Source organism: Plutella xylostella, chromosome 31 (genome assembly GCF_932276165.1).
Source record: "Plutella xylostella chromosome 31, ilPluXylo3.1, whole genome shotgun sequence".
In the NCBI taxonomy this organism is placed as follows: Eukaryota; Metazoa; Arthropoda; class Insecta; order Lepidoptera; family Plutellidae; genus Plutella; species Plutella xylostella.
In genome coordinates this window covers 6,372,368-6,396,337 of record NC_064011.1, presented here as the reverse complement: position 1 = coordinate 6,396,337, position 23,970 = coordinate 6,372,368, and the positions used below count along the sequence as shown (strand labels likewise).

At 38.8% G+C, this 23,970-nt stretch overlaps 1 protein-coding gene across 3 annotated transcripts in view; it reads right to left on the bottom strand.

Annotated features, from left to right (window-relative positions):
* The window catches only part of LOC105383869 (rho guanine nucleotide exchange factor 11), a 156,673-nt gene that overhangs the window by 11,862 nt on the left and 120,841 nt on the right, over window positions 1–23,970 (bottom strand). For all 3 annotated transcript variants that reach the window (XM_048632274.1, XM_048632272.1, XM_048632273.1), the window contains 9 exons: window positions 7,281–7,384; window positions 5,493–5,624; window positions 5,019–5,157; window positions 3,926–4,022; window positions 3,347–3,442; window positions 2,868–2,956; window positions 2,253–2,411; window positions 1,540–1,687; window positions 554–666 (listed from right to left, as the gene is read on the bottom strand). In XM_048632274.1, coding sequence (XP_048488231.1) covers window positions 554–666; window positions 1,540–1,687; window positions 2,253–2,411; window positions 2,868–2,956; window positions 3,347–3,442; window positions 3,926–4,022; window positions 5,019–5,157; window positions 5,493–5,624; window positions 7,281–7,384 — 1,077 coding nt within the window. The remainder of the gene's footprint in view (window positions 1–553; window positions 667–1,539; window positions 1,688–2,252; window positions 2,412–2,867; window positions 2,957–3,346; window positions 3,443–3,925; window positions 4,023–5,018; window positions 5,158–5,492; window positions 5,625–7,280; window positions 7,385–23,970) is intronic.

The window sequence follows — 23,970 nt, the reverse complement described above, 5'->3', positions numbered from 1 at the left end:
ATGGGTATGTATTACATATATCTAAGTGAAGGATATTATTCTCTATGACACTGACCACCGTATGAGCGGCGACAGCAGCCCCTGCTGGCTCGGCTGCGTCACCGGCTTCAACACGAACTTGTCGCCTTCTCGTTGAAGGAGGACCAGGATGTCTTCTAGCATGAGGCGAGCCATGTACTGCTGCATCAGCCTGTAGCAGTCCACTGATGGACGTAGGCCCTAAGTACGCCACTGGATGCGGTCTATAGCTTTCTGCATCCAATCATTAACGACATCTTACATTTTGGTCCTTGGATGTGATCTAGCACGCCATTGGATGCGATCTATAGTTGTCCGCATCCAATCATTACCAGAAGCTAGGCTAGAACGGGTCGCATTTAAGACGTGACAAAAGTTATCCACCGTGCCCGCTCTTGAGGCTGCGCGATGCAAAACTTTGGTCACGACTTAATTGCGTCCCGTGCTGTCCCTTCTGTCCCTCACATAATGGTCCTTCGAGCCGGATCTAAAGCAACCTATGGATATATAAGTGAAGGATTCTCTATGTACTGACCACCGTATGAGCGGCGACAGCAGCCCCTGCTGGCTCGGCTGCGTCACCGGCTTCAACACGAACTTGTCGCCTTCACGTTGAAGGAGGACCAGGATGTCTTCTAGCATGAGTGCCTGTGGGGGGAGAGAGGGGGTTATTGACAGTTAACACATTAATCATAACAGAAAAATGCACATAGTACTGAAGTATAGTGTCTATGTCTTTCAGCTTTATCATAACAAAAAAGTTATCTGAGATAAACTTTCATAACAAAGGCAATTGAAATATATTTCATAGGCTAAGAGGGCACTACGATTTTAATTTATGCAACACTATTTTAAATAAAATAGCGCCTCTTATTATAATTTCCCCGCGAACTGTTATTAGTGCTCTTAGCCTAAGTTCGGTTTAGTTTAGTTTAATTTTATTAGAAAAGAGGTTAGGGTTTATAATGTTGAATAAAATAATAATAATGTTCTAGGCAAGATAAAAAGTAGCTGGTGAAGTATGCCATCAAAGTATACCGATATCCACAGCTTTAATTATCAGCCTATAGCCTAAATAGTCCACCTAATTACATCATAATTTTACATCGTTAAAACGTCATTTTTCACTATCAACATTTATAATTTTGACTCAAACTATCACTTTTCACACTCACCAATTCCCTTAGCGCACGATAATTTTTATCGCTACACTTTTCACACTCACCAGTACGCTGATCTTCTTATTGCTATCATTCCGGATGGCGAGGTCCCCCTCCATACGTAGCGTGTGTTGCGTGAGATCCAGCCTCACAGGACATTGGTACAAATACCATACCTCCGTACCATATCATTGAAATAGTCAGAAGGGCTAGCACGGGGCGCAATTAAGACATGACAAAAGCTCTCCGCCGCGCTCGCTCTTGAGGCTGCGCGATGGAAAACTTTTGTCACGTCTTAATTGCGCCCCGTGCTAGCCCTTCAGCACGCGATAATTTTTATCGCTACACTTTTGACACTCACCAGTACGCTGATCTTCTTATTACTGTCATTCCGGATGGCGAGGTCCCCTTCCATACGTAGCGTGTGTTGAGTGAGATCGAGTCTTCTTAGTTCTTCCCATTCAGAGCCGTTGGCCCGGACTTCTAGCTTCGATTGTATTGATTTTAGTCTGTGGAGGAAAAGGTTTAGCTATAGTTGGTGATAAAAATCATGAAGGATGAAAATCTGGTAGGGTTTTCGGCTAATGTTCCACGGATAGGTTGCTTGGATGAAACACTTTTAGCGATATGGCTAACTTCAAGTCCCTTATTGGTAACAATAGTAACATTTGGGTGAAAGAAATAGCTTTTCCGCAGCCTTAGTAACATTAACTGTATTTGTAGTGATCATAAAATATGAACACTCAATTGTGCCAAACAACTCACGGACGCAATATTTGAGAAACGTTCGTGAAACGTGATGATATAAGAATGAATTACTAGATTCTTTGTCTTAAAAACCCTCACTGTCCGTTCTGAATCTCTCATCTATTTTTTCTACGGAAAGATTACTCTATTACAAATGAATAAATCATCAACGGAATAATCACACGTTCGTGAAACATGCCAACTTATGTGTCAAATCTAAATCTGCTAAATCCACATCAGCACACTACACACCTGTGTTCATTCTCAGCGGTCCTCACAGCAATATCGATAGTGTATCAACCAAATCCATATCTACGCATTACATACCTGTGTTCATTCTCAGCAGTCCTCACAGCAGTGTCCACAGTATGTAGAACATCCTTGGCAGTGTGTAGAGCCAGTCTCAGCCGCGCCGCGTCGGCCTCGGTCTCGCCGCTGGTGACTGTCGCTAGGAGGGACTCGAGGAGCAGCTGGTATTTGGTGAGCCTGAGTGAGTGTAAAAGGTGATGATATAAATTTAGAAGAGGTTCTTAGGACTTTTTAATTTTGTTTGTGTGTATGTAATATGGGTACAATTAACCTGAAACAAATGCCTATTTTTTATTATCAGATACGATCTACTTACTGGTTATCAAATTGAATGCAAATTTTAGTGTGGTATTTTATTGTGACTATGATATTATTATCATTAGCTTAAGAGTGTGAAATGTGTTGTTGTAGATTGTGATTGTCACTTAATACACTTATGGTATACCACCGTAAGCTGGATTCAACATGATTGAATCGACTATAGCATGATCAGTTTTTTTAGTAAAAATTTCACTGTGAATTAGGCATTACGCCCGTAACTTTACCTATTAACAGACTCTAGTAATCGTGCTAGTATTCGGTTAGCTGACAAGTGTAAAATGTGTAGATGTAAATTCTGCACCAACAACTCACCGTTGCCACACGCACGCCAGCAGGTCCCTCAGTTGCAGTCTCCCGCACAGCGGCAGTTGCTCGCGGGATGCTAGTAACGCGTGTAGTTCCTTGTGGATATTTAAAAAAAAAGTAGAAATTATTTGAGGCGAAATAAATATTTTTGTTGAAATTTTGTTCTTATTATCAAATCAAATTACATTTCCAAGACTTGCTGATATCAGCCTTTTTATTACTATAAATCAGCCTTCAATCAAGTACCTACTATGTAGGTTGTTATTTATAATCTAACAAGCGTTACTTCTATATGTATTTCTTCTAGTGTATACAGACTAATAAAGTATAAGTACAAGTACAACCGTTGTGGCATTCATTGCTCTACCTTCTCTAGGATTTCATATCTGGGCTAAGTTCTTTCTATTTAGTCTTTAAGTCCGACTTATCCAGATTTCCCTGTATAAACCATACCTATAACACAAATACAGATAAACGTATAATACCTTGCTCTTCCGCCGTCTCTCTCGCAGCGCCTCTAGCGCCATCCGTTGTCCGCGGCAGAACTTGGACAGACACGGCGCGTAGCCCGGGTCGCCCAGCTGTGGGGGGAAAAATAATTTTTCATATTTTATTTATTTAAGGACCACCAACAGATGGTACGGTCATGTGCAGAGAAACCTGACCCCTCTCTCATAGTAACAATGCTTCTGAGAGGGGTCAGATTTCTCTAAAAACAGCTTAACTAATTTAACAACAGATGTTTCAGGACTTTCAGGTCAGGTGGCCATCCACTTACAGGTAATCACAGCGTACAAAGATAGCAACATCTACACACCTACTATCTGTGTGAGCCAAAAGGTGACAAAGAGCGTCAGTATTGTTTTCGATAATTTCCACAAGTCGTAGAACAACATTTGTTTAATTTGACCTGCTTTGCATATATTTTTTGTATTGCTATATCTGTGTCCTACTGCTAGGCAAATATCTCTCCATGCTTATTCCACACGTTTCTGTTGTCGACCTACTAACACCACTCCTTGATAACGAAATAAAAGTAAAATAGTAAATGATAGATAACTCACCGTATTCAATATAGCATCGGCGACGGGTCGTATCTGCACGACGTGTCCCGCCGCCCGCAGCGCCTTCAGATCCGCGTACAGGCGACCGTGGCGCTCTCTGCGGGGGAATGAAGAACTATTAGAGTGGTTGGTGTTGGAGTTAGTTCTTATTTATGTCGATAGATGGCGCTGTGAGGATTGCGGTGTTATTTTTGTTAGGCTTGTATAGAAAGAAAGCTGGAAATCTATAAGCACTTACTTATACATATATTTTACTCGCGCTTGTCAGCGCTGGTTCGGAAAAATATGTAAGTACAGAAGGATCCAGCTTTATTTCTGTAGAAATCCTTAGATTGTGGGACTCGCTAAATAGGGGATTATATTGTGATTTAGAGCAGATTTTTCGGGTCTTTAACCGCACACTGGCCAAGTTCGTGGACGACTGAATGGTGTAGTAGTAAGTTACCCTGGTTATATTTATAGAAAAGGGAAGGGCAACCAGTGCCAATTCACCACTGTGCCCTAAAAGATCTATTGTGACTCTCTTTACCGAGTTAAAATTCACTCTCCAGGTCCTGGTCATTTTTATAGAGACCCTAAATCTTATTCCGAAGGCCCCGGGTTCACTAACAGCTCCTCCGTGTGTATACTGACCTCACATTGGTCATGTTGGGGGACGATCGATTGGTGTAGTAGTTAGTCTCCTCCTACGCCGAAGGTCCCGGGTTCAATTCCTGGCTGGGGCAGCTATCAGCTCACGACCGGTAGGATGGGAAACGAACGAATGTTCTATTGGTTAGTCTCCTCCTATGCCGAAGGTCCCAGGTTCGATTCCCGGCACACTGACCTGACGGCGGGCAGGTTGGGGAACAGCGCGCAGCTCGTCGGGCTGCGGCGGCGCCTCCATCTACGCTGCAGGTCCGGGTTCGATTCCCGATATTATCAGCTCTGGAACGTGTATACTGACCTACCTAAATAATTTATACACACCGTTTTTGATTCGCATACATTTCAATAATTACTCAAAGAATATAGCTAGATCGAGAAACCAAACCATACCGCGATGTACAAATGGTGACCCCAACGCCATCTAGTGTCACTATCTTGTACTAACCTGACAGCAGGAAGGTTGGGGAACAGCGCGCGCAGCTCGTCGGGCGGCAGCGGCGGCGGCGGCGCCTCCAGCGCGCGCAGGAACACCGCGTCCAGGACCTTCAGCCAGCGCGCGTGCGACCGCTCGGATACTATCAGCTCTGCGAATCGAGATATATCATGAGGATATAATATGGGAAAGGTAACAAGAAAATTAAGATAAGTATTTATAATTTTGAATGCACGGAGACTATGGGCTCTAAAGACGAGGTCATAGTTTTATTCATAGTAAAATTTATAAATGACTCTGCGTTCGGAACGAGCTGTTTAAATATGGGCCATGGCCATGTTCAATGAACGAAGGATTAAATGATTGTCATCAATAGTCATCATTAAGGCAAATGCACCCCGTGCAAGAAAATATTATGGCCGATTTATGATATAACATAAAAACCAAAACCAGCAGATTTGAATGTCACATCGTGACCACACTCACCGTGTATAACCTCCTGCCGCTTCCTCTGCTTCGGCGTCAGAGTGAGCGAGTCCAGCACGTGGGGAGGCAGGCTGTCGGCCCACTGCGCGGCCAGGGGCTCCTCCTCGTCGGACCAGTCCGATTGGGAGGCGGCTGCGGGAAGAGGAGATAATATAGAGGTTAGGTTACAGGGTCTAATGGTATAAGTCAAGTGCAAATTGTTTGAGAGGAGTAGTCGGATTGAGATGCTTGGAATCCAGGATTTACTGCTCTTCAAAAAACAGGCATGATTTGAAATGCACGATCGTTTGTATAACATTTTGTGCATCCCAGAATCCCCGCCTATACAGACTAGAGCCTAAATCATCTGTACTGGTTGGACGTCGAAATACAGATTCTAGGGTGTAACGTTGGATGTGGAAGCCATATATCCTGGAATCTCCCCATTTTACGCATCGAAGGCCTCCTATTACCTATCTAGTTTCTACTGTCAGCGTGTTACCAGCCTAAAGAGCCAATCCTCGGTACTGGTTGGATGTGGAAGCCATACATCCTGGCTGTGTGTGTCAGGTGTGTGTCAGGGTCCTACCTTGTTGCTCAGCAGGAGCGGTGTTGCTCTCGTTGCTCCGCGAGGAATCCTCTGTACGAACGGTGTAAACCTGTTGTCTATATAAGGTCTAGGGTGTAACGTTGGATGTGGAAGCTAGTGGAGGTTAATATAACATATAGCTAAAAAACATAGCAAGTGATTTGCTCGCAACGAATAGCATTCGCTTTATGAACGCGCAAATGCTGCTTTAATTATAACGCGACGCGCCCTCGCGATCTTAGCTCGCAAAATTGGACAGCGTGTGCCCGCGGCCGTTGCCACGACGCTACTGCTAGAAATAGCGGAGCGGCTCCGCTATTTCTCGCAGCCGCGAGACGTGGCGCGCGATAACCGCGCAGGCGATATTCACTTGCTTTGTAGCGTCTCGCTCTCTCAACGGTGCAACGTCGCGCGACTCGCGTGTGAGAGAGCGAGACGCTGCGAAGCTGCAAGCTTCACTACGCAATAGCGCTCCGCTATCTGCTGAAATTAGCTCCGCAGTCGCGATTTGGCAACGGCCACGGGTGGCCGCTATGCTAATTGTGCCTCGCGCAACGTTACGAATTACGATCGCGTGGTTTGTTTTGTTGCATTTGCGTGCTGTAAATAAATATTTGTAAATATACATAATAATAAATAGTTTAAATAGTAACGTATTAAAATACGTATAGTGTTTATTTAGTTTTAGTGTAAAATTGAAAATAAATAGTGTTTGTGTAAGTGTAAATAGGTACTTTCTAACGGACAATTTGGTTCTGAGGACAATTTCGTATTTTAAATGTTTTGTGATTGTGTGTGATTGAACTTTGACTGGACAATTTACCTATCTTTACTTTACGTGTGTTTTCGTAAGTGGGTGAAACATTGAAAGGATATTACTTTGTGGTTTTAAAGTGTTTTGTGTAAATAGTTATTGCAATTAAAGAACGTTTGACAATAATTCATAAAAATGAAGAGAAACAGTGATGTGCCATTATGGAAACAATGATGTGCCATTATAGACAGTCCTAAGCCTGTAAAGTATGAAGGAAAGTTCATTGCTTTTTTCATCAATTTTTTTTTTGCTCTTCAATATCGTTATGACGTAGCGGATTAAATAACCTGCTATAAATGTGTAACATAGCGTCTGTAGCGTGTTATCAAAATGTAGCCGTTTTTCCCACCACTAGTGGAAGCCATACATCCTGGCTGTGTGTGTCAGGGGTGTGTCAGCATCATACCTTGTTGTTCAGCAGGCGCGGTGTTGCTCTCGTTGCTGCGCGAGGACAGGCTGGACGAGCTCGAGCTGCCCGACGGCGCCGCGCCGCCCGCCGGCTCCAGGTCACTGCAAGAGAGACAGAGTTATAATTATACAGGGGATTCAGATTATACTTCAGTTTTTTTTTTTTGGGGACATCGCTCACACGGCCATCCGACCCCAAGCTAGGCAGAACCTGTGTTATGAGTGTCGGACAGCTGATATATCTACACAAATACATAGATAGATAGATACTAAAAGTAAAGTTGATATTTATATCAACACCCAAGACCCGAGAACAAATATCTGTGTATAAACAAATATCTGCCCCAGCCGGGAATCGAACCCGAGACCTTCGGCTTAGTAGTCAGGGCCACTAACCACTACGCCATTCAGTCGTCAAAGTTATACTTGCGCACGTCATCCATGCAGTCAGACCATGGTTGATAATTTAGTGGCTATTAATCACTTTACGATTCGGCATTGCTTGTGACCCATAAATAGCCCTTGGCGCTTACCAAACCAAATTATCCGAAAACAATTAGTCTGCTGTCTCGGAAAGCTCTAAATGTAAGTTTATAAGACTTAATTTCCGTGTTTGGATGCATCGTGTATAAAACGGCAAGATTTTTCAGGTAACCTTCAAATAAACCTAAGGGAGATGCAGACGAGTAGGTACAGTATACAAAGGCTTACTGGCTAAACTTTACATGAGGTTTATACGTGGTAAATGATCAATCAAATAAGAACAATAATTTTTACCTTCTATTCTGAATAATTACTAAACTAACAGCACTGAAGTATTCTTCAAACTAAGTGGAAATGGACCAAAACCAATATCGATCTGTTGCCAATAAAATTGTTTAGGTATTTGGAATTATCTCCTGGCTATTTCTAATTTCAAGCGGTTGCTATACGTATAGGTCAAGATATTCCTGATTGGATTGCGTAGATGTATTCTTCAAGTATTTTTCTGAGACGATTTTATTATAACTAAAGTTTACTTTGTCTACTTGCCACGGTCCAGCTATAAATAGCTCAAAGAAAACAAAAAAATATAGCATTCATCCGCAATAGTTGTTTATGAAAAGATTTCGCAAGCTTTTAAGGACTGAACCAATTTAGATTCAATCGAAGACCCTAATAACACTTAGTATTTTTCTTCTTCTTGGTATCCTATGTCCCCAAGAAGGCAGACAAACCAGTGTTCCAATCCCTGTTTGTCCCTCAGAACATTAAAACAAAAATAAACTACGCTCGTTTCGAACACACTGATACTACAGACAAACACCCCTCAAAAGTACAACACCCCTTAGTCAATTTTGGCGAGAACTGCGCAATCGCACATATTGAGAAGTGTGAGAAGGAAGCAGTTCTGTAAACATACCGGCGGGAAGCGGATCCAACACGATCAATGGGAAATCTGAAAACGTGGGAAATGCGAATATACACCTTAAACTACACGGAAAATTATTAAATGTATTTATTTACAACCGCACTATACTTGATAATACGTACTTATAATGATGTAAAGGCAACGTCAAATATGATATAGGTATGTCATAAATTATACTTCTAGTAATTTACTTGTACAAAAGTCAAACTCTGTTATATATGGGAAATTATACACTTACCCCCTTATTCATAGAAAAGTTACAAGACGTTTTAATTAATAAACTGTTTTGTCGAAAACAGTTAATTAGTTAGTAAACTGTTTTGGAGAAAACAGTTAATTAGTTAAAACGTTTTGTAACTTCTCTATGAATAAGGGGGTTACTTACTTTAGTAAGTTTTAGAAGGTGTAGCCCAAAAACTATTTCACTAAATTAAGGATACTAAAGTGAACATTTCTCGTAACAAGATAAAATTCCTACTTAATTAAATTCCTGTAAACCTTTCCCTAATCTTGCGAGGGATAACGAATTCTCGTTTCAGGCCGTTTTTACATAAAATGTAAAAGTATGTGCATATGTAGCAGCCTTCAATTTAATTCTGGAGGTAGACTGCATAATATAACCTTTAGGGGTAAAATAAATGTAACCCGAAAGGAGGTTATTCTTATCAACTTTGGATCCACTAGAAAGCGTTATATTGCTATGACAAGTGACTTTAAAGACACACTGCCCTCTGATTTATATAACTTTAAATTCGTTTTACCAAAGGTTGCCTATCTACATTGTTCTAGTCTGTAAGTAATGTACCTTATATAATCTATTCAATTATCTTGCTATCTATATCTTGCTAGTAAAGTCTGAAGTTATCTCATAGGAATCGACGCAAACAAAACGAGAGCACTCATCTTCATTAGACAACACCTCAGTGTTTGTGTGTCTGTTTATTTGTGGTTCAGTTCACGATCACTTATCTTTAGTATTATGAGTGTTATGTCCGTAGCTCGTAAACTTTACATCTACTCATTACTGCAGGTATTTTAATTACGTATTTTGACGTGTTGTGCAGTAACACCACAACAGCGTAGTGTCTGGACTTTGAATTAGTTATCTTCGGCGAGAAATTCATGTTCTAATAAAAGAAATAAAAGATTTGAATTGAATTTGCTAATTAAAATCACAAAAACAGCACCATGATCATTATCACTTCAGCAATGACACTATAAAGGTACTATTCAGTGCATCTCGGCATACGACACTCGTCTCTGTTGACGTATGAAGACGACGACAAATATGATAACAAGCAAAATGGTCGAATAAGGGCCCATTTATAGAACTTAAAATCGAATAAATATCGATTAATGGCTGAAATTTTACTAGATTGTGCTATAAAAGTGGTCCAGCTATTAATAAGCATTTTTATCTAAATTGCGCAGTAACAATGTGGAATACGCATCTACTCGACCAATATTCGACCTATATAGCCCGTTTATTCGACATTTCTATAAAAGCTATTTTATTTTTATTAACGCACACATTAGTGCTAAAAAAGAGCTATAGGAGTTATTAATTCGCTTATTGATTGTTCAGGTTGCTATTATAGAACTATTACTCATCATTGTATTATTTGGATCTAATTAGCTGAATAAAAGATTTTATTTCACTATACTGCATCATTGTAACTCTTATAGCTTCATTAATCGACATTTCGAATAAAAGCTCTCAAATAACTGTAATAGCTCAATATTCTATTTGAAATGCTATTGTGGCACATTAATTCGATAAATAATTCAGTAATAGCATTTTGGTTACGTTTATAGAAGAAATGAAAACTAAAGGTCAAACAAAGTATTTGTCTCAAAATTCGTCAAGTGCGATGGCCGAAACGTCAAGTGGTTCCGACTTCCGTTGCTCCACAGAAAACAACTGAAGAAATCGAATGTCTGCACAATTTTATTCTGCTTTATTTAATTAGTATGCATGCTTGCTTTGCAATCAATAAATCACTCTTAATTGTTAAATCAATTCACCATTTTAATGACCTATGTTTGCTATAATATTCTATTCTGAAAATCAATATATTTTTTTATCGTGTAAAGAAAATAAAGTTTTTTATCGTAATATATTTTTATTTTTAAAGGCAAATAAGAAAGACGACTGATTTAGGAAGGTGTAATAAGCCAGCACGATAACATTGTGCGGCATGGCTTTTAGGTTGATTCGAGTTTCGAAACTACAGTGTCATTTAGGTAGTTGCGCTCGCGTTCGATGAAGATGATCTACCCCGAGATTTTTATCTGGGACATATCACATAGGATACTTTTTTCCGATATTACCACAGGAACGGAACTTTGCGATATATAACCGACTTATGGGAACATTAGTAGTTCATTTCATTATCATTAAGTATTATATGAAGCAAATATGAACCAAACGGTAATTAAATTACATTTAATAATAGACATCGAATGAGATTAATCCCAACTCGGGTTAGTCAAGTTAAGGGTTTTACATTGAGGAACCCTAAATTTATTTAATGATGGCTGCTTGCTATGCTATAAGTGCAACATTGTAACTACTACTATAGCAATATACGAACAAAGATGGCTATGATTTTATTTTTATAAATTATTTAATAAATTTTGATCAAATTTACTATTTTTTCAGAAAGATTTATCATAGCCCTTAAACATATGTTAAGGAATTCATATTACTTTATCGATAAAGTTAAATGCGTTTAAGATTTTTCGTATACGAATGTGTAAAATGCAACCAAAGAAATTGCACTCGAAATAACTCATTTAGTCAATAATAAAGATAATATGCTTTTGGAATCGGTTATATCTATCTCTTTCAAATGATAGAGAAGACACAATCCACAGTTTTAGTTCCTTATATTTTTCTGCAACAGCGTGGCTAAAATATAGCTAAATAGTAGGGAGAAAGTAATTTTGTTGCATTTATCGCACAAAAATGAAGAGTTGTAGCAACTCGGCAGCTATAATTCTATTTATTTGTCGATTAATGAGCACCACATCGCTGTAACTGCACCCTTAGTGTAGAAGCTGCAACAAAATTGCTATGACAGCCCTAAATTGGGTGCAGTTTACTTTTACTCGACTTTTAACCTACTATTTAAGCTTCTTGGTCACAATTACTCGACTGTCTTAGCACTGAATTGCTGTATAATTTGTGCCCTTTTCGCGTCGAGACAGCGCTGCCGCGACCATAATTCGACTAATTACGGGACCTTTACAGCACATGATAGCAAAACAGGAACGTGGCCGTTACCTTTATTGCACATATTTTTGCTACTTGGGATATAGCATCACACACACTTTTATTTCCCTTTACTTAACACCTCAATCATGACATCACCTGCCCCTGTAGCACAAGTCGCTATTAAGACGTGACAAGAGTTCTCCGTCGCGCTCGCTCTTGAGGCTGCGCGATGTGTGTGAGCGCGATGCAAAACTCTTATCACTTTTTAAATGCGCCCCGTACGAGCCCTTCTGATGATGATAAATATGCTATAGCATCACACACACCCTTCTTTCCCTTGACCTTTACTTAACACCTCCATCATCATCACCTCAAATACACCACACCACAAGTCCATTTACCTCTCAGACAGTGTCCTCCGCGCCAGAAGCGCCGCCCCTCTCGGCTGCCGTCCCGCCGGCAGGGACACATTGCGGGACACCCTTGGCGGCGTCCGAGCCGACATCACTGCCAGGTGACACTAGTCCAGTCACTTCACTTCACTGAGGTGACACTAGACCAGTGCACGGCTCACTTCACTTCACTGAGGTGACACTGACACTAGACCAGTGCACGTTGAAAGACTGATAATAACGGCACGTGAAACGTCTTTTGTGTTATTGTTTTGTCATTAGTGCGCTCTGATCACTTTTAGTGCCGATTGTTCACTGTTTTCACTGCATCGCTTTTGGTGACTGGTTTTAGCGGTGTTGTAGAATTTATAACTAGTATTTTGGTGCGCGTTTGTTGACTAGGTCTGTTAATATTACAGGAAGATACGATTTCGTTATTTAAAATCAAGTAGATGACATTCTGCCTACCTGTCTGGGACTTATTCGCAAGATAAGGAATAACCGTATTGATAGTAAGATGTGACTTGCTAAATAAATTTTGTATTAAGTCAAATGTAAGTGCAGAATATCCACATGGCTAATAGATTTGCCTTAAAGCGACCTTCATTCATGAATTTGAGCAGCTGGTTCGGTATTTTATTGCTTTCGATTCAAATAGGTGTAGGTACGTTAAAAACTCAAAGAACAATTAGGTAAACCGGGATATTATTGGCACCTTCTTAACTTATAGGTACACTACATTTAGTCAAATGATTTCACTAGGTACAACAATATTAATAGTCGTACAAGAAACCTCACAAAACGATATTGAATCAAACGATTTGATTGGCTGCGACTGCGGTTGACTTATCGTCGCACAAATATAGGGTCACAGGCGGAACCTATAGACCTAGAATATTAGCATCCAAGTTAGGCCTAACTACCTGGCACTAGATGTCTATCATTGAAAATAACTGCATATGGCCAGTCTACTCGCCTAAATTGGCAATTTACGATCATTTGCTGACAAGGAAATGCTTTTATTTCTTTGTTTTTTTGTTACACATAAATCTAACATAATATTTACTTTTGTACAGTCCGCGATTTGAAGGTTTGACACCTCCACCTACATTAGAAACGGTTTTTCATTCAGCATTTGAACTGCTGGACATATTAGGTACCTACTCTCCTGTAAATTGTGGTCACTCATTTCTATTCTCGTACTTTAATATAGTCGGTTAGTCGGTCTAGGGGACTGGAGGGCGTCCCAACCCAAGTGACTTATGCCTATTCGCGGTCTCTATTCAACAAGTCTGCCTTAACGTTTATCGGTTCTTCGACAAATACCTACAGTTGCTAAAGCTCAATACAGCCTACGATACAGGCGTATATTATTATATGTTTTAGTTTAGCTTAGTCCTATGCTTGTCATAATTTAGACCGTATTCAGTAACATTCAGATGACTATCACTGTAAAACAGTACAAATTAGCAAGCTAACGGTACAGAACTGAACGACTTTCATATTTTCTAATTTACTCGCCAACAGTTACTTATGTTAATACACTCGTAAACTAAATAATTAACTATTATGTGGAGTGCCAAGTTCATTATTTCACATGTGGTTAGAATGGTTTATGTTTTATTAAACACTCACGAGCAATAAAATAGTTCCAGTGACATATGGAACGTCAATGGCAAGTGGAACTTTCACGTAACTCCAATTTCTCCATAGTCGGTTAGATCGTAACCAGGGAAAGGTTGATAAATTATACGTCATCTTCATATTAAATTCTTGACAGATGTGTCAAAAGTGAGTGTAACCCACTATGGCGAAATTGGCCTTATAATATTAGTAGTTAACAACCTGTATAATCTCACTTTTTTACGCCTGAATATTAACCAACGACCCCATGGTTTAATAACACATTTAATTCAACTATAAATTGACACAAATATGCACTAATTTGGCAAAAAGCCGACATACTTGGGATTTTTGCAAATCCATACCGTCCGGTCATACACCTTTGATACAGAATTTGTTTAATAAATACTTGTTAATTATAAACCTACTCAAACTACAAAAATATTTGTATCAACTCTGAGTTTATTAATATATGATTTTATGCAGATAAACAAGTGAACATCGGCATTTTATTCCTTCGTGCGTTGTTTACCTATTATTTCGAAAAAAAATCACTCCTTTGACTACATAAACACTAACTAGCTTCTACAATCGCACACTTCATAATGACAGCATCAACGCAACCCTGCCTACCCATTCGGGGATCACTCACTCACGCTTTACCCTCTTAGCTCTGACAGTTTACGAGACGCTTTTAAGGGACATCGATGATGCCTTTACGTCCAACCCAAAGAGTCCAACTTCAACTATCACGATGAAGCCTCTTATAAACTGATTGAGTTTGGTGGTTAATCTTCAGTTATTTATGTACATTAGGATGACAGTCACAGGTTCGGTTCCCGACGCGGTCCGCTCGACGTAGCGGCGGGTTCGACACTGAAGTCGCGGCGAGACGAAACTGCTCGCTGTAATAATAAACTGTAGTCTGACTGAATTGTTGCAGTCTGCGGGTGAATGCGAAACTAATCTTTGACTAATCATTGATCGACTTCGAAAAAAGGAGGAGGTTCTCATATCCGTAAGATTAAGTTAGATGTTTGTTCTTGTGTCTTGAATGTGCGCGTAAAATGGCAATGGGGACGAATCGGCACGGTACAAATCAATATAAAATAAGCTACGCAAACGTAAAACAGATCTGATATTCAGCCACGCTTTAAGCCTTCGTAATTTCGTGGTCTTCAATCGTAAATCTTTTGGAAGTTATGGATGCAATAACTGATTGAGTATTTAAGTATTGGGACTAACATTTTATATTATGTAAAATTTACTGTTATGTCTGTTGTGTTAACTGCTGGTGTTCCTTATTTCAATAAATAAATAAACATCATTCATCTAAGATTACATCGCCTAGTTTCATTTCCAACAGCTTTTTTCAGTTCTACACTAGCGCCCTCTTTCCAGTTAACGTCAAACGTTGGTCAGAGTATAATTGGCGATACGGGGTGCTCTTAATGAAACTTTCCGCTTATGTACAAGCCCTTATGTATAAAGCTATCAGGGTGCGGCTCGTATTGTGAATTTCCTTCAGTGGAAAATGAAAAACGTTATGGCATGAAAAATTACTTACGAGAAGCGATGGAAAGTGTGTCCAGTTAATTGTGTAGTACATTATTAGTTTTTATATGTTCTTTGTACAAAAATTCCTTTCATGGGGTGAGACCTTGGGTTTTTCCACTGGGGAAAAGATTGGCTTATGGTTTCAGAGCTTAGACAAGTTTAAGAGGATTTTAACATTTCATAAAAAGGTAGTCAAGGTACCCGTGTCATGTATTTTGCACATTTCCGTTGCAGACTAAGTGCCAATTTCTCCATAGTCGGTTAGAGCATAAACAGGTATTAGTGGTTGACTTTTGACACATTGCAATAATTTTGTATGGAGATGACGTATAATTTATTGATGCACCAATCCCAGTCGGTTAGATAACCGGCTATGGAGAAATTGGCACTAAAGGGATAAATTATTAGCCGTATCGCCTTATTTTCCCTTTAACATCAAATTAAGTTTAAAAAAAAATCTTTGGAAATAATATTTTGGGGTTTTGGGGTATTTCAATTCAAAATCAAAGAATTATCATGGTGGAACCCATGGCGCTTTCATCGGAAACAAGTCAAATCCTTTATCACAAATATATCGCGCGCGCTATGCTAGACCCCCTGTATACAGCCTCGATGTAACAGTTCAGTCCTAAGTCCTAAGGCTTCGTGTAGGTACTACTTGACCCAACACCACTTGACACGGCTCGCGATCTTGTTAGCTTGTCATTGAGGAGGGAATCTTTGGGAAATGGTTATGCATACATTTATATTACGAAGGGAGAGGGGTAGTTTTATAATTATAGTATTATAATCTCGTTTATTTTATAAGCTATACATCCTAGAATTAGTTTTAGGTTGTATGTAGATATGGATGAAGGCATTGACTGTTCGCCGTAAATAAACAAGATACCGTGTCTCAGGCGATAGTGAACCTGCTTCTGTAAAACAGGGTTCGAATTCCGGCCAGGATAAACATTCGTGTGATTGCTTATTATGTTTATCTACACTATGTATATGACGGCTGAATGGCGTAGTGGTTAGTGGCCCTGACTGCTATGCCGACGGTCCCGGGTTCGATTCCCGGCTGGGGCAGATATTTGTTTAAAGACAGATATTTGTACTCGGGTCTTGGGTGTTGATATTTATATTTAGTATGTATCTATGTATTTGTGTAGATATATCAGCTGTCCGACACCCATAACACAGGTTCTGCCTAGCTTGGGGTCGGATGGCCGTGTGTTAGATGTCCCCACATATTATATTATATTATTGTATTATGTATATATAGGTATGTTTGTGGAGATATGTCAGTTATCTTACATAATGTAATGTAACACAGGTGGGTCCAATGTTTGGTGTTCAAGGTTCTGTTTGATGGGTCCGCCCCACTAACCTTTCATGTGAAATAGCACAAGCAAATAAGAAACTAGGTCTTTAGACGTTTTATTTGTGTATAGGCAGAGTTTGATGTAATAAAAACATAGTAGTGATAAGAAAAAATATCACCACGACCCATCACGTCCCCAATGGGGCACGGGTCTCCTTCCAATGAATGAAGGGTTTTAGGCCTAGTCGAAAGTAGTAGAACAAATATATTGGTTTATATTTTAGTCTATGATACAATTAATATTTTTTGCAGTAAAGTCCTTACATGTATACACCTACAATATTTCAAGTCATTAAACTATCTAATATACCAATAGCATTTAGGCACTTACAAAATCATATTTTGTCACAGTCCAAATTAAGTACAATTAGGGTAAAGTCTCCGATAAACGGCCCTATCCCAACCCAAATTGCATCTTTACTGCCGCGAGAGGGCGCGACCACCCACTTGACTCTAATGGCGGGAGGTTTGCTGAATTAGGTCGGTTTCTGACACTTATAATCAGCCAATCAGTTTTATAAGATATGAGTCTTTGGAAAACGGCTACAGACAGATACTTACGACTTATGCTATAATACTAGGTACCAGTAGACGTAAGTGTGGAAAAACATCTGTGTTACCATTTTATTAAAAAACACTTTTAACGCATTAAACGAATTAAAACATTTATATGGCGTTTGACAGCGTTTAGCACGTATCTAAATTTTGATGGTACCTAAGGCCCTATCTCTTTAAAGGTGTCATAGTAAAACCTCTACATATTGCAAAAAAAAAATAGTATTACGAAAGTATTTTATACAAACAAATAAGATAGGTATTGGATATTATTAAAGATCATCATCATCATTGGCCACGACCACCTTTTGGTCCTCATAGCACAGGGAATCCTAGCTTGTGGACCAAGGTTTTAACAATTTGTATGTGTCTTTTTGGTTATTCAATAAACGAATTTTTATTTATTTATTTTATTTCCTCTTGATCAGATGATTGATGCAGCGTCTATTTATTGGGAAGACGTTTGTGCGCTTTTGGAAATATCATATACCTACTATGTATTTGTTTTTCCGATGTATGCGGTAGAAAAGAAACGTATCGGTCAAATATTTCCTTATCAAATACCCTCTACTGCCAAGACGCAGTAGGTGCGCCGGTGACGTCACGCGCGGGCCTCACCTATACAAGAAATAGACCTAGCACCCTATTCCGGGTGACTTGGTGATTTCTATGTTAGGTAGGAATTAGATCCATACCTACTGGCCTTCCATCTTATCGTCACATTTCTTATTTCGTTTGTTTGTAACTACATTAAAAAGGCAAAAGGTACGTATATTTTATGGCAATAAGATCCAGAACACTTTTAGAAAGGCTTTATCCAAAGATACATACTTTTCATTTTTACTTTCAATGACTTGGTTATATTATATCTGCTGAGAAGTAACGATAACTGTTGCGATAAATTAGTTCTCGCTCGTTATAACAGACTAAGCATGGGACGCCTCTCAGGGCTAGACCTTACACAGATAGCCAAGATAAGAAGTCTAGCAATGGACGGCTGTTGGCTGATGATGATGATATGATGGATGAATGTCGAGTTCAGTATCGCTTAAGAAACGCTTCTCTGTTCAGAATCCTGAATGTTTGTGTGCCTTCACTTCTAGGGTATGATACTTCATCATAAATGTAGGTCATATTTGGTAAACTCACGTCCGCTACTAGAAAACAAAGTGTGGGTAACCTAATCGGAATTAAATTATGATACAAAAGCCCATAGACCACGTATCGATATCGGATTCCGATCTTTTTTACAAAGTCACTGTCTTTTACTTTTTACATTAACCAAGCGAGATGTCAAACTGACAGCTACAACAAAGATGGCGCCCTCAACAGCTGTTTACTCTGTTTACTGCTACGTGTTTGCAACATCAATAAACGAACCGAGGGTCTCGCTGACAGAGGCCCGGGTTCGATATCCGGGCGTGTCTTTCTCAGTTTACATTTAGGAATGTAGGTGTAGAATCAGCTGATTCATTCATTCAGTATTGATGACTATATAGTAGCAAAGTTATTAATGAATTGAAGATACAAAGGGCCAAAGCACCAAAACAATAATGAATTATTGCTGCAATACTATTCTTAGCCGACTACGCCAACGAAGAATGCTTAAATTCCAATCGCCATGTATCATGACGACGTAACTCCTGCGTAAATCGATAGATACCTTGTCATACACAAAATACCACCCGATATTACTTCAATCGTTTAACCAAACACACATCCATACCGATCCGTGTATGTTTGACAGCTGTCAGTGTGGCAAAGTGCGCATTTTCCGGGGCTGTTATGAAATGTGAACCGTTTGGAATGACTCCGGAATTAGGTAACCTTTGCCGGTTTAATAGCAGTTTGCGTTCTGTTGACGTTCGCTGTAAATGTTAATTGGATGTATGGGAGAATAGATGTTCAGGCAATTTTTCGGGGCCTTTTTGGCAAGTCCACTGTTGGACTTGGGATTTGAGCCACCAGTAAACTATCACTCTCTGTCCTCGGCCTTCCTCATCCAGTCACTGTCGGCTACCTGTTATAAGGCTGTCGTTCTAGCAGGCTAAGGGTGTCAAGCTACTTGTCTTCATTCAAGAACTCACTCACTTTTCTACATTCTAAAATCGACATCGAAATGAACTCATGAATTTCAGTGGAATCACTATGACAAATAGTTATATTTCAAGTTCCACTGCCATCAAACACAGAAGCAGTTTCTAATGGCCGCAAGATAAGTTATTAATACGACTAATGTACGTAGCTGAGGCATTTCCGCTGTTTTCATGGCCCGGGTATTAAAATCATCAGTTATCTAAATGCATTATATTTTCATGAAACTTTATGTGTATTTGTGTAAGTCCGCTTTTGAGTGCATTTAAGGGTCTGCAGGGGGGAATCGAGGGTTGGCATTGTCATAGAATTATGTAGTAAACGATGCTCTACAACCTTGAAAAAAATCACACAGGTAGCCGAAGAGTCTAGCTAGGTGCTGAATGATTCGAATTCAAGTAAATGATTATGGATAACTGTAAAAAAAATTCAGAATATGACGAATAACCAGAAAATCACACTCCCGTATTGTAACAACTGTGTCGTAATTATTAAGAAATTTCATATGATTTTTATCATATTATAAAGTTAAAGGCTTGGACTAGGCGCTAAATACCTTGTTTTTTAATAAACACACACTTATTTTGTGTAAATTAATCCCAAACTTGAGCAATTTTTTTCCCTCAAATCTTCATACAAATATCTATGGCGGCTTTCTGTGTTATAAAATCATAAACACAAGTGACGTTTGACTCAGTTGGCCGCTGGCCTCCAAAGAAGGGTCACGTCGGTTTAGGCAGCACTGACAGCTCGCGATCTTATCGTGTACAGATACAAAATCACTGCACATTGGTTGTCATTGCACTTTTTCAACTTTTATGACACCAACATAATTTGATTTGAAATTGAGGAAGCATAATTCTTCCAGTATATTCAATACATTAAATTAAATAAGATAGTGTGCAATATTCTCTTGACATTACAGTCTCGTAAAGGTCTGATGAGGAGCAGGAATATAGCGAATGGATCTAAGTGATGACAATACGCACGAACATTAGGTTAAGGATCAAAAATACAGTCTCTTGGTGCTGGTTGAGGTATGGTCTCGTGAGGATCTGATGAGGGCATAACACGGTGGTGGCTCAATTTTATTTCAAAGATGTTAATAGCTAAAAGCATCGAGTTTAGGCTATTAAGTATGTTTTTCAGAGAGAGAGAAAGAGATTTTATTTTTCCTCTGGATGTGTTAGGTTTACTGGGTTTACTAAGTTCATTCTGTTAATGGCATCAAGTTGTTATGTGTTCATTAGTAATAATTATTTATTAACAAAATGCTGTTGGTTCTCCGCGAAAATGTAAAAATAAAAATAAATTCGTAACGTAAAATTGTCAATGACGGAATTTCTTCTATAGACAGTAGCCACAAAAAAACAAACGATAGATGGCGTGATTTGAAGATAAAGATACATTTATTCGACACATAGACAGCAACAACAAAAAAAATACAGATTTAAAGAAAAGAAACACATACTTATACAAAACAACAAAGAAAAAAAAGGATACACATCAAAATAACTGGAAAAAATATAAGCCCCAATTTACTTGTGTGGGACAGGGAGTACCATAATATTTTTTTTAGGGTACTCCCCATCTATGCGAAATATCAGCTTGATATCTTTACCCGTTTCTGAGAAAAAGGGCGGTGACAGACAGTCAGTCAGACAGACGGACAACAAAGAGATCCTATAACGGTTGCTTTTTTTCTTTTGACGTTCGAAACCCTAAAATTAAGTAAAAATATTATGCAGCTACCAAAAAATGTACTTACAGGTATTGAAAAAGCGGTATATAGTACTAAACAAATTATAAACAAACAAAAAACCCGACTGCACGCTAAAAAGATGAAAACAAGTCCCAATGTTAATGGAAAGTATCGTAGGCGGGGACCAGCAGAGGGTTCACCATTTAGCTGAATGTTACTTAGAAAACGGCCTTGAGTGGCGGTCAAGTTGGTCCCCGCCTGCGATACTTTCCATTAACATTGGGACTTGTTTTCATGTTTTTAGCGTACTGTCGGGTTTTTCGTTTGTTTATAATTATATTTTTTTATTTGTAACTTTTTAGTTGTTTTTATTTTATGAAATTTTACGTCAGTAGTTCATGGTCATTTTTTATTTCAATAATTTTGGTGTTGTTATTTAAATACCTTCAATATGCATATTTTTGTAATGTGAAAATCAAGCCCTTTCATTTGATACCTTACGCGGCAAAGTTGAATTATTATTTTTTCGATCATCACGTTATGTCCTCTAGAGGGCGCTATGTACATTTTAATGGAACGTCACATAGCCTATAACCATCGCGCCATCAATACGCTTCTAACAATACCTCATACATCAAAATATATCAAGCCGTTTAGGCTACAGGAGGGAACAAACAAACATACATACATACAATCAAAAAACATTACCCTCCTCCTTCGGCAGTCGGGTAAAAAGGAGTAAGATAGGGGGTCATTCTGAACTTTTGCTCTACGAGTTTTGGAAATTAACAAAAAAACCTTTTTCATAGAAACTTTGTTGGACATGTGACTAGTTACCATGGAAAACGAATATTTTTTTTCGCGAATTTGCAAATCTCGTAGAACAAAAGTTGTTCAGAATGACCCCTTGAGTCATCCCCTTTTGGTTTAGTATAGCCCTTTTGCGACACTATGTATTTACTTTGCTTTGTCGTCGGGGTTCAGTTGGCTGGAGGATGCCCGAAACTTATTATCTACACTTTAATACTTGTAGTTACCTTTCTACAAGTAAATACCACATTTGTTTGAGAAAGCTAATCGGGTTCCGAGTATAGAGTAAAGTGGCACCCCTATTAATTTCTACTCTTTCCTGGTGCCTACCAGTGTAAGTAAGAATTATACTTACTTACCCTAAAATCACCCAAAATGTACTTGAACATAATTGTCAATAAAGTTGGCGAGTAAAAGTTTATTGACCCACTGTGCAAACTTACATGTGTGCGTGTCACTGCGTGTGCTGTGTGAAGAGCATTGAAAACCCAAAATTGGCGCGGCACGTCACCCTGTACGGGCCCTTAAGCTACTCAACGTACCTGGTAATATAATGAACCGCGTGTAAATTCACGGTTCCTACATCTCTATATGCATTGAAAGTTATACAGCTTTTATCGTGGAACCCATAGACTTAGTATATACTAGCGTATAGACGAACTGACAGCTCGATAAAACGTGACCAATTTTGATTTTTCAGTGTGTGCATTAGCTAGTGATGTACCTTTCTTTACTTTGGAGGACCATCGATAAGTTATTGAAGTTCGATGTTCGACCCTTGGAGAGAGTTGTTCCATAGACTGTTGTTGTCCAGATTATAATTTTGACATAGTGTAAAAAAATGCATTAATAAAAATAAAAACACTTTTTTTCATCGCTCCTTATTTTATTGACTTTTAAACAGAACAATCTTAGATATATCAGCTGTCTGACCCATATTACAGGCTCTGCCTCGGATGGCCGTGTTTGAGATGTTCCCACATATTTATTTATTTAACTGGTTCATTACAGTTTCGTTTCCTAAATTATGAAGTTTACATTCATTTTTAAGTCGAATTGCTGCAAAAGGTAGAGTTCTTCTTTGGATCCCAACCAACGCGTCCAACTTATTTCAACCACTTTCGGCTTATTATAATATCTATAGAGGGAATCTGTTGGACAAATTATAGAAAATAATTAGTTTATGTATTTGTTAAAAGATGTGCCTTGCCCTGAAAATATCGATAATGATATCGATTAATTTGAGTCAATCCCTAGCGTACATGTAAAATAAATTGATGAAAAATATATCCACTAAAATCTTGTAAATTATTAACAAATGGACTTCCACATACACAAAATATGAAAGTAAACAACAGCATTGGCATTATTTTATATTTAATACAGGATAAAAGACAAGTTTTAACCAAAAATATACGCGTCATAGCAGTGATGACGATTTTGGTATTTACCTGTGAAATGTGCAATTTTCAGGATTATTTCTAAGATTAACGCCACAATCACTCGCAGAAAATGTTACCATTGTTGAATAAAATTAGATTTACTGAAAATAAACCACGATGTACGCAAAAAATCCAAAATACTAAGGTGTTGATTTTCCGCGTGCTGAATTGTGACGCTCTGTCATTCAAAACCAGTCACAGTTTCATTGGACTCGCTATCCTTTTCTATCTTGTCAAATTTCCGTAAGGGATTTTCTTCTCCCTCGCTCGCTTTGTTCGTCTATACGCTAGTATATACTAAGTCTATGGTGGAACCAGAGATATTGCTGTATTCCCCTTCAAAGACGTTGGTGACAAAAGTAGTGAACGTTACTACTGATTCCTGTATTAATAGGTCTAATGAGGCATCTCAAATAGGAGTAGGGTAAAGTCTCCAATTTGAATGCAATATTTTAACTCTGCCTATCCCGATTACGACTACAAACCAAAGTGTTTATATTACAAATATAGGATGAGGAA